Raw genomic sequence first — 12,003 nt, forward strand, 5'->3', positions numbered from 1 at the left:
GAGTGAATCTTAGCTTATCAAAATTGCGAACGAAAGATTAGCAGAATTGCGAATAGACACTTCTTAGCAGTTTCTGAGTAGCTCCAGACTTACTCGGCATCTGCGATCAGTTCAGTCAGTTTCGTTCCTGGTTTGACGTCACAAACACACCCAGCGTTCGCCCAGACACTCCTCCATTTCTCCAGCCACTCCCGCGTTTTTCCCAGAAACTGTAGCGTTTTTTCGCACACACCCATAAAACGGCCAGTTTCCGCCCAGAAACACCCACTTCCTGTCAATCACATTACGATCACCAGAACGAAGAAAAATCTCGTAATGCCGTGAGTAAAATACCTAACTGCATAGCAAATTTACTTGGCGCAGTCGCACTGCGGACATTGCGCATGCGCATTAGCGACTAATCGCTCCGTTGCGAGAAAAAAATAACGAGCGAACAACTCGGAATGACCCCCATGGTTTTGCCCAACTGCTAACAAAATTACTGCTGCGATCAACTTGGAATTACCCCCAAGGTGTGTTGCAATTCATAGTTAAGATCACAATCAAAGCTCAAAATGCCTTTGGCAATTATAAAATTAGCTGGTCATTAGTTCATTTATAGGTCAGATCATAAAACCACAGTAGATTAAATTAGCCATTATGAAAAGAGATCACATTTGTTGATAAAATATGGTCTGACTTTTAGATGAAAAGACATTCTGAATTTTACAATACTTTCCTTGCTTGAGGCAATGTGGGCTAAGTTGGGCATGGCAAGTTTTATGACACCATGGTGAATATTCATTTAGTGCCATTGTTTTGACCAGCCGAAAAATCGGCACAGGCGAAAACCAGGTGGATTGACGAATTCATCACCGATCCACATGTTTTGGCGAATTCGCAGGCGTTTTTGCCTGTTTTTGGGTCAGTGATTCAAAAACAGGCGAACACACCCGCAACTGAATACACAAGGTCGAATTAGTGCCGTTATTTCGGCAAGAAGAAAAAAATGGCACTGAATGAATACCCCTCATGCCTGCTTGAGCAGAACAACCTAGCCTGGTTCAGGGTTTGTTTTATGACACCTTGGAATGTAAATGGCAAACCTATAATTAGCTATTGCATTGGAAACACAATGAGAATATGCCAGGTTGAATTGGTGAGGTATACAAGGACAGGCATGATAGCTAAGGAGTTAGAAGAAGAAGGAGAGAGAAGTCCAGAGGGAGACAGGATCCTAAGAAGGTAGCTTTAAATTTGGCCCTCACATATTCTTGCAAGTGTACAGTGTCTGTATTAATTGTTTAAGTTTGTAAAACTGCTTGTGTTTTGTAATGTATATACAGGTTGAGTATCCCTTATCTAAAATGCTTGGGACCAGAAGTATTTTGTATATCGGATTTGTCCGTATTTTGGAATAATTGCATACCATAATGAGATATCATGGCGATGGGACCTAAGTCTAAGCACCAAATGCATTTATGTTTCGTATACTGTACACCTTATACACACAGCCTGAAGGTCATTTAATACAATATTTTTAATAACCTTGTGTATTCAACAAAGTTTGTGTACATTGAGCCATCAGAAAACAAAGGTTTCACTATGTCACTCTCACTCAATAAATTCCGTATTTCGGAATATTTGGATATGGGATACTCAACCTGTACCATGTTAAGGAAGCATAGATAATTATAAGACTTATTATCATTGTGTTTTCGTATCTTGGATTTTATATCACCTATAATAAATGTACAGGACAAAATAGAGCCGGTATTCTAAGTCTCAAACTCATTTACATAGCAAAACCATGATAATTTTGCCATGTAAATGATTGTCACTTTAAAAAAAAAGAATTTCAGCAAAATCTCATACTCTATTACATTTCCCTCATAGGGGTATATTTACTAAAATTCGTATTTTTCAGAATGAGGTTAAAGTTCAAACACGAATGACATCGCAAGTGTAAATTTGCAACTTTTTGAATTTATTATGACTAATTTACTAAGCTGTCGTAGTCTGCATTTTCGTGTTTTCCGATGTCGATGTCATTCGTATTTTTTGGCAGTGTTTTACGGGAGTGAATAGTAAAACACTGCCGACATTAACACAATGAATCTCGGCCGGATCTGCGAGATCCGTTCAGGGCTTCATTGTGCACCTTTCGTAAAAAAAATAACATTGTAACAAATCTAAAAAAAAAAAAAAAATGCGTGGGGTCCCCCCCTTCCTAAGCTAAACCAGCCTCGGGCTCTTTGAGCCGGCCCTGGTTGACAAAATATAGGAAAAAAAATGACAGGGGTTCCCCCATATTTAATCAACCGGCACCGGGCTCTGCGTCTGGTCCTGGTTCCAAAAATACGGGGGACAAAAAGCGTAGGGGTCCCCCGTATTTTTTAAACCAGCACCGGGCTCCACTAGCCAGGTACATAATGCCACAGCCGGGGGACTTTTTTATACTGGTCCCGGCGGCCCTGGCATTACATACCCAACTAGTCACCCCTGGCCGGGGTACCCTGGAGGAGTGGGAACCCCTTAAATCAAGGGGTCCCCCCCCTCCAGCCACCCAAGGGCCAGGGGTGAAGCCCGAGGCTGTCCCCCCCATCCAAGGGCGGCGGATGGGGGGCTGATAGCCTTTTGAAAAAAATGTGAATATTGTTTTCAGTAGCAGTACTACAAGTCCCAGCAAGCCTCCCCCGCAAGCTGGTACTTGGAGAACCACAAGTACCAGCATGCGGTGGGAAACCGGGCCCGCTGGTACCTGTAGTACTACTACTAAAAAAATACCCCCAAAAAAACAGGACACACACACCGTGACAGTATAAGTTTATTACATACATGCACACCTCCAAACATACATACTTACGGGATCGGTATGAAATACCTCCAATCAAAATACCGACGTTCAAAATCCCGACACCAATTGACCGATGGTCAAAATCCCGACAAGGTCAAAATACCGACACGGACAAAATACCGACATTTAAAATACCGACAAGGTCAAAATACCGACATGTAAAATGCCGACAGGTCAAAATACCGACATGCATTTTTTATGTTTTTTTTGTGTGTATGTCGACATAAATCAACATGGACACCATATAAAGTGTACCGCTGCGCTCGCCATGCTTCGGGCACGGTGCCTCGCTGCGCTCGGCACACTTTTATATTCCCCCTCCAGGTCCACCGGGATGGTAAAGTATGAACAAGTCGGTTTCAATGAAAAAAATCATGAAAAACTCATGTCGGTATTTTGACCTGTCGGCATTTTACATGTTGGTATTTTGACCTTGTCGGTATTTTAAATGTCGGTATTTTGTCCGTGTCGGTATTTTGACCTTGTCGGGATTTTGACCATCGGTCAATTGGTGTCGGGATTTTGAACGTCGGGATTTTGATTGGAGGTAAACTGACTGCATCCCATACTTACCTATGTTCACACGAGACTCTGTCCTCTTCTCCATGTAGAATCCTAAGGGTACCTGTGAAAAAAATTATACTCACATAATCCAGTGTACCTTCTGTTCTTTGTATAATCCACGTACTTGGCAAAACAAAAAACGGACACCTGACCACGCACTGAAAGGGGCCCCATGTTTACACATGGGACCCCTTTCCCCGACTGCCAGGACCCCCCCTGACTCCTGTCAAAGAGGGTCCCTTCTGCCAATCAGGGAGCGCCACGTCGTGGCACCCTCCTGATTGGCTGCAGTAGTGTCTGTGAGGCAGCACACGGCACAGATACAATGTAGCGCCTATGCGCTCCATTGTATCCAATGGTGGGAACTTTGTGGTCAGCGGTGAGGTTACTTTCGGTCAACTGCTGACCGCAAAGTTCCCACCATTGGATACAATGGAGCGCATAGGCGTTACATTGTATCTGGACCCCTACGCTTTTTGTCCCCCATATTTTTGGAACCAGGACCAGGCGCAGAGCCCGGTGCTGGTTGATTAAATATGGGGGAACCCCTGTCATTTTTTCCCCCATATTTTTTCAACCAGGTCTGGCTCAAAGAGCCCGAGGCTGGTTTTGCTTAGGAGGGGGGACCCCACGCATTTTTTTCCTGACAATTTAACACTTTCCCACCCCTTCCCACTGATAAACATGCACGGATCTCATGGATCCGTGCATGCCTATCAGAACACGGTAAAAAAAAGCAGGTCTGTTTTAAATCTGCTTTTTTTTACGATTTCTATTTTTTCATGGCAGTGTTTTGCTATTGCCGGCAGTGTTCGTGAAATACACTTTTTAGTAAATTACCGAGTTGTATCAAAAAACAGTCGTATTTGACCGATGGTGTATTCATTCGTATTTTTTTTCTTTGACTTCCAAAAAAATACGAATGCCCTCATCACTGCCGAGATTTGAGTTTAGTAAATTCCCGAGATGACACTTTGAAGAAAAAACACCATCTCGGTCAAAATCGGGAGCTTAGTAAATATACCCCATAGTGTGTGATTGGACCATTACTAACATTGCCCCTTTATTATAAGCCCACCAATTTGTAGGCCTATTATATATATATAAAATACATAAATCATATATCAATATATGATATAATAAATATACATTATATATTGTAACTCAATAGATGGTAGCAAATAATAATAATAAAAAAAGTTTGTTGTATTTCTCAGAAACAGTCTTTAGCGCCTCCACCCTCACTTGCTGCCATTCCTGGTTAGTGCACTTTCCTTGGGCTGCACCCAGTTGTGGAATTCCCTCCCCTGCACAATATGGCATTCCTCTAGCCTTTTCCGACAGCTTCTGTAATTACTATCAAAAACGTATTGTTAATCCACTGCCTGTGAATCACCAGGAAGCTTACAATTATGGTTTCGAGCTCTCCTTTAATTGCACATTCAGGCAACAGGAGACAACATCTCGGATTACTTGAATTAGCTTAACAATAGTAGTGTTCAACCTGAACCCGACACATGACTCAGAATCTACTTTTGGGGTCTACGTATTATAAGCAGTTCTACTGTGATCCATTTATTTTGGGTCCTAGAACAATGGTACACTGGAAGTAGGGCTAGATCAAAAGAAATTTGGACACCGCTATTAGGTAGGAGACAGAGAATGTGCGCTATCCTGTGTCAGTCCTCTATCAACATTAGAACAAGAATACATATACTTACTTTAATCCTTTTCTTAAAGCATCAAATATCTTCTTGACTTGGTGAGGATGAGGATCTAGTCTGATCGATCCTTTCCTGAGAGACGGGTATAATTTTTCAGACCGGACCGATAACTTTGACTTAACAGAATTTCTCCGAAGAGACTGCCTGGAAGAAGCAATCAATTGTTATACTGTAGGTAAACCACAAAAACAATGGCTTGTTTAATAGCATTGATATCAATTAATCAGATTACAGATTGGCTCTACACTATTCAAATCCTTTATCGAACTAGTTACCACAAGTTACAAGTTAACTTAAAACAAAACTATAACAATTATGAATAGGATTCTCATATCACATATAGAACATGTTCCCATACGAATACAGGAACAAAGATTTTCATCATGAAATGTAACCTTGTTACTTATCTCACCGCAAGCTATTGTCCTTTTCAGGAGACATTTCCTATATAGCTTCCTGCAATATGGTTAGAGACAGGAAGTCTGTTGTGCATCATTAAAAACTCTCTGCATAATCTAAACCTTAACTTAAATAGCTTTAGTTCTGATTAGCCCTAAAGTCTTTGGCATACATATATGTGATTTGCTTAAGTAAATTGAACTGCATTTTAGGTTTAGTGATCCTTAGAAAAACTTTTACAGTTCAAAACAAATATACTATATTACCCTCCCCAATTTTCCATCATCCCTTCTCCCAGTAGCCTTGTAGACTCTGAGAAAGATATACGAGGACGGTGCACTTATTAATGTGATCTGGTTTATATCTCACACACAATCACCTGAAGCTTGCAATGACATCTGTTATTCAGCCGGAGATATTGTTACATTATTCCCTATGCCGGCTTCCAAATACCTTCTCGTACATCATTTCCTAAAAGTTCACTAGACAGCAGACATTGATTTTACAGGCTTCCTGGACCGAGACTACTGCCATATTTCAGTATACATGGCACTAACGCAGAATTAAAGGATATCAGAAATGATTTCTGTAAGATCTATATATATATTACTGTTGGATTGCAACCCTAGGCTGGGAAGTAGGCCTATCCAGGATAACGCTGAGTTACACTTAATTCAGTGGTTTCCTGAAAACACCTGGGCTTTAAAGAGATTTAAAAAGCCTTGTAAAAGTTGCTCTATATGTCACACAGAAGCACCTAAAACCAGAAAAATGTTAAAATAATCTGAAAGGAGACTTTACAAGGCTGAAGCCTCATCATTCATGGCACACTCTATGATGACCAGTTATATAGTGGCTCCACAGAACCCGTCAGACAGACCATAATGTGTTCCAGAACTACAGGTCTGAACCATAGGTTCACTCAGATGGAAATTACAGTTTATTACTTACGAGGTCTTTCTAACTTGTAATGTACTGAAACCAGCAAAGGACCTGCTCCGGCCAACCCCACCAAGACCATCACTAGAACTGAATCTCAACTTCACCGACATTCTTGCCGGAGGCTCCTAGAAAAAGAGAGAAAAAGAATCTTACAAACAAGTATGGTGACAGCAAACAAAAAGCAATAATAACTAATGTCTCATGGAAGTACTAGACAAACAGATCTAGTGGTCCAGGAAAAGACAATACTCAACGTGGCTCTATACTATCCTTACACAGTTAAAATGGATCAGGCGCCAACAAAGAGCGAAGGCAGCCATTTGTGATTTGAAACAATATTCGGCCTACCGATTAAATAGTAAATAGTGACATTACTAAGGGCTACAGGCACTATTTGAATCACATACCTCATTGTGCCTCACAAACCTAGTGTTTTCCTAAGTAATAATGGGCTACATGCTTATTGATATTTGTTCAGACCACATAAGGCCATGACATGCTCACTTTAAAATATTTTGATTGCGTATTATGTACTTTACACTGTTCATAAATAATAGGATTTGAATTTAAGAAATTCTAGAATGGTTATACATAAGTCACAAACATAGAGCGGGATGCAATGAAGTCCGAGTTCAGCGGCCGTGTGGGACAACGGTCGAACTTGGACGATTTTTTAAAGGGGAAATCATGTACAAGGCAAAATGTATTCCGCACGGCTGCCGAACTCGGACTTCATTAAATCCCACTCATAGTGTACTATGAACCTCCTAATTCAGAGACATATGCAAATCCAATGTTTATGTACATCTCCAAAGTCTTTAGATCTGCACATCCACAGAAACCACAATGCACATGTGCAGGTATGGGGCCACAAAGTGGCTTGCAGTTCCCAATATGCCATAGAATGATTGACATGCTGCCGTCGTTTGAGGGCAGAAACTGGAAAAGGGGAAACGGCTAGCGTTACAGAAAATAAGAGCATGTTTTCACCATTTTCTGTGCGTGCTGAAGCCAGTGGCATAGCTTCATTGGCTGCAGCAGCATTCATTTCCTTGTAATTTCCTCGGGTTACTCAGATGACCATTGTTCAAGCAGATCAGCGGATCAGAGAAGCCGGCAGGAGACATATTTTTACAGAAGGGAGGACTTTAAGTATACAAAGCGTAACTCAGTGGTTTCGTTTTTCTAGAAATAGTTTAAAATAATTTTTAAAATGTAACTACAAAGAATTAGATTCTTTGAGGGAGAGTTTATTCCAGGTACTGTATTATACAGTAGCCCATCATGTGTTTTCCTAAGGATCCTTATGAGAATAGGAGGCAAAATGCGATATGTAGGACTGATGATATGTCGCTGTTCCAATGTTGCATCATGTGAAGCGCGCTAACATCACCTGTAATTTAACCACCTCCTATGCATCATGTGAAATGCGCCAACATCACCCGTAATTGAATTGCATCCTATGCATCATGTGAAATGCGCCAACACCACCTGTAATTGAATTGCCTCCTATGCATCACGTGAAACATGCCAACATCACGTGTAAGTGATTCACCTACTATGTGAGGTCAGTCAGCAGGATGAGACACAGCACCTCCAATACGAAACGCATTTGGTGATATCTGCTGGTATTCATATAAGCTACTATGGGCCAGATGCATCATCGCTTGGAAAGTGATAAAAACAGGATTTTTATACCTACCGGTAAATCCTTTTCTCCTAGTCCGTAGAGGATGCCGGGGTCCACTTTAGTACCATGGGGTACAGACGGTTCCGCAGGAGCCATGGGCACTTTAAGACTTTTGCAGAGTGTGAACTGGCTCCTCTCTCTATGCCCCTCCTCCAGACCTCAGTATAGGAACTGTGCCCAGGGAGACGGACAATTCGAGAAAAGGATTTACTTTTACTTTAATGGTGAGATTCACACCAGCTCACACTTCAACCATGCCGCACAACATGGCATTCAACCTAACACATGCTAACCAGCATAAACATTACAGCAACGAGCTGAAATAATTTTAACACAACACCTGTGTAAAACTATAACAAAATAACTACTGCAGGTAAATTACGCACTGGGTTGGGTGCCCAGCATCCTCTACGGACTAGGAGAAAAGAATTTACCGCTAGGTATAAAAATCCTGTTTTCTCATACGTCCTAGAGGATCCACTTTAGTACCATGGGGTTATACCAAAGCTCCAGTACAGGCGGGAGAGTGCGGATGTCCCTGCAGTACCTATTGACCAAACTTTAGGTCATCATTGGCCAAGGTGCAAGGTGTCAAACTTGTAAAACATAGCAAACGTGTTTGTCCCTGACCAAGTAGCTGCTCGGCAAAGTTGTAATGCCGAGACCCCCCGGGCAACCTCCCAGGATGAGCCCACCTTTCTTGACGAATGTGCCTTCACCGAATTCGGCATCGGCAATCCTGCCGTGGAAGGAGCGTGCTAAATCGTACCTCTGATCCAATGCGCAATAGTCTGCTTAGTAGCAGGACACCCAATCTTGTTTGGAGCATACAGAACAAACATTGCCTCTGTTTTCCGTATCCGAGCTGTTCTTGCGACATAAAATCTCAAAGCTCTGACCACATCCACAGACTTCAAACCAGCGAAGGTGTCAGTAGCCACTGGCACCTCAATAGGTTGGTTTACATGGAAAGAAGAAACCACCTTTGGAAGAAATTGCTGACGAGTTCTTAGCTCAGCCCTATCTTCATGGAAGATCAAGTAAGGGCTCTTGTGAGACAAGGCCCCTAACTCAGACACCCTTCTTGCAGATGCCAAGGCCAACAGCATGACCACTTTCCAAGTGAAAAACTTCAACTCTACCTCCTGGAGAGGTTCAAAACCAATCTGTTTGAAGGAACTGCAACACCACGTCAATATCCCATGGTGCCGTAGAAGGTACAAATGGAGGTTGGATGTGCAGAACCCCTTTCACGAACGTCTGAACTTCTGGAAGGGAGGCCAATTGTTTCTGAAAGAAAACCGACAAGGCCGAAATCTGGACCTTGATTGAACCCAATCTTAAGCCAGCTTCCACACCCGCCTGAAGAAAATGGAGAAAGCGTCCTAACTGAAACTCTTCCATTGGAGCCTTCTTGGTTTCACACCAAGACACATATTTACTCCAAATACGGTGGTAACGTTTAGACGTTACTCCTTTCCTGGCCTGAATAAGAGTGGGAATGACTTCTTTGGGAATACCCTTTCGGGCTAAAATCCGGCGCTCAACAGCCATGCCATCAAACATAGCCGCGGTAAGTCTTGATACACGCACGGCCCCTGCCGCAGCAGGTCCTCGCGAAGAGGAACAGGCCGAGGATCTTCTATTAGTAACTCCTGAAGATCTGGATACCAAGCTCTCCTTGGCCAGTCTGGGACAATGAGGATCGCTTGAACCCCTGTTCTTCTTATGATTTTGAGAACTTTTGGTATCAGTGGAAGTGGAAGGAAGACATACACCGACCGAAACACCCACTGGGTCACTAGTGCAGCCACTGCTATTGCTTGAGGGTCTCTCGACCTGGAACAATATCTCTGAAGCTTCTTGTTGAGACAAGAAGCCATCATGTCTACTTGAGGAACTCCCCAAAGACCTGTCACCTCCGAGAAGACTTCTTGGTGGAGGCCCCATTCTCCTGGACGGAGATCGTGTCTGCTGAGGAAGTCCGCTTCCCAGTTGTCCATTCCTGAAATGAAAATTTCCGACAGAGCTCTTGCATGTCTTTCTGCCCAGAGGAGGATCTTTGTCACCTCTGCCATTGCCGCTCTGCTTTTCGTTCCGCCCTGACGGTTTATGTATGCTACTGCTGTTACATTGTCTGACTGGATCTGTATGGGTTAATCTTGAAGATACACCGCTTGTAGAAGGCCGTTGTAAATGGCTCTCAACTCCAGAATGTTTATGTGAAGACAGGTTTCTTGACTTGACCATTTTCCTTGGAAGCTTTCCCCCTGTGTGACTGCTCCCCAGCCTTGGACACTTACATATGTGGTTACTAGGACCCAGTCCTGAATCCCAAATCTGCGTCCTTCCAGGAGGTGAGAACTGTGCAGCCACCACAGGAGCGAAATTCTGGTTATGGATGACAGGATTATCCTCTGATGCATGTGTAGATGGGATCCGGACCACTTGTCCAATAGGTCCCACTGGAATACTCTGGTAAGGAATCGGCCAAACTCTATGGCCTCGTAGGCCGCTACCATCTTCCCCAACAACCGAATACATTGATGAATCGACACTCTTGTTGGTTTCAGAATTTGTTTGACCATTCTCTGGATTTCCAGAGCCTTTTCTATAGGAGAAATACCCTCTGTACTTCTGTGTCCAGTATCATCCCTAGAAACGTTAATCTGTGACTTTGGAAAATTTATGATCCAACCGTGTTGTTGAAGTACTGTCAGGGAGAGTGCAATGTTCTGCACCAACCTTTCCCTGGACCTCGCTTTTATCAGGAGATCGTCCAGGTAAGGAATTATATCGACTCCTTGCTGTCGAAGGAGGACCATCATCTCTGCCATCACTTTGGTGAATACCCTCGGTGCCGTGGAGAGTCCGAACGGCAACGTCTGAAACTGGTAATGACAATCCTGCACTGCAAATCTCAGATAAGTTTGATGTGGAGGATAGATAGGAACATGTAAGTAGGCATCTTTTATGTCCACTGACACCATGAAGTCCCTTTCTTCCAGACTGGAAATCACTGCCCTCAGAGATTCCATCTTGAATTTGAACCTTTGCAGGTAGAGATTCAGTGTTTTCAGATTTAGAATCGGTCTGACCGAGCCGTCCGGTTTCGGAACTATGAAAAGGCTTGAATAAAACCCTTCTCCTTGCTGCGACAAGGGAACCAGGACAATCACTTGATCCTGACACAATTTTTGTATTGCTGCTGATACCACTTCCCTGTCTGGGATAGAAGCTGGTAAGGCCGATTTGAAAAATCGGCATGGGGGAATGTTTTGAAACTCCAGCTTGTACCCGTGGGACACTATATGTAAGACCCACGGGTCCAGGCCAGACTGAACCCAAATTTGACTGAAGAGTTTCAGACGTGCCCCCACTTGAGCGGACTCCCGCAAGGGAGCCCCAGTGTCATGCTGAAGATTTGGCAGAGGTTGATTTATGCTCCTGCGAACCTGGAGACGCTGTGGACTTTTTACCTTTTCCCCTTCCTTTACCCGCAAAGAAAGGGGAACCTTTACCCTTTTTGTATTTATTGGGCCGAAAGGACTGCATCTGAGAGTAATGTGTCTTTTTCGCCGGCGCAGGAGCATTAGGCAAAAATGTTGATTTACCTGCGGTAGCCGCAGAAACTAAGGTATCCAGCCTATCTCCAAACAAGGCCTCGCCTTTATACGGGAGAGCCGCCATATTCCTTTTGAAATCTGCGTCAGCATTCAATTGGTGAATCTACAACGCCCTACGTGCGAAGATCGCCATGGTAGCGGCTCTTGATCCCAAGAGACCAATATCGCAGACGTTAGGAGTATCTCGTCTATCTATTGTGTCAATTTCTGATGACAAGTTTT

At 43.2% G+C, this 12,003-nt stretch overlaps 1 protein-coding gene across 3 annotated transcripts in view; it reads right to left on the bottom strand.

The window, feature by feature from the left end:
- The window catches only part of RIPOR3 (RIPOR family member 3), a 322,437-nt gene that overhangs the window by 149,949 nt on the left and 160,485 nt on the right, over positions 1–12,003 (bottom strand). For all 3 annotated transcript variants that reach the window (XM_063958952.1, XM_063958951.1, XM_063958953.1), the window contains 2 exons: positions 6,475–6,590; positions 5,122–5,268 (listed from right to left, as the gene is read on the bottom strand). In XM_063958952.1, the coding sequence (XP_063815022.1) occupies positions 5,122–5,268; positions 6,475–6,575 (248 nt within the window). In that variant the 5' untranslated portion in view covers positions 6,576–6,590. The remainder of the gene's footprint in view (positions 1–5,121; positions 5,269–6,474; positions 6,591–12,003) is intronic.

This window comes from Pseudophryne corroboree, chromosome 3 (genome assembly GCF_028390025.1).
Source record: "Pseudophryne corroboree isolate aPseCor3 chromosome 3, aPseCor3.hap2, whole genome shotgun sequence".
NCBI classification, from domain to species: Eukaryota; Metazoa; Chordata; class Amphibia; order Anura; family Myobatrachidae; genus Pseudophryne; species Pseudophryne corroboree.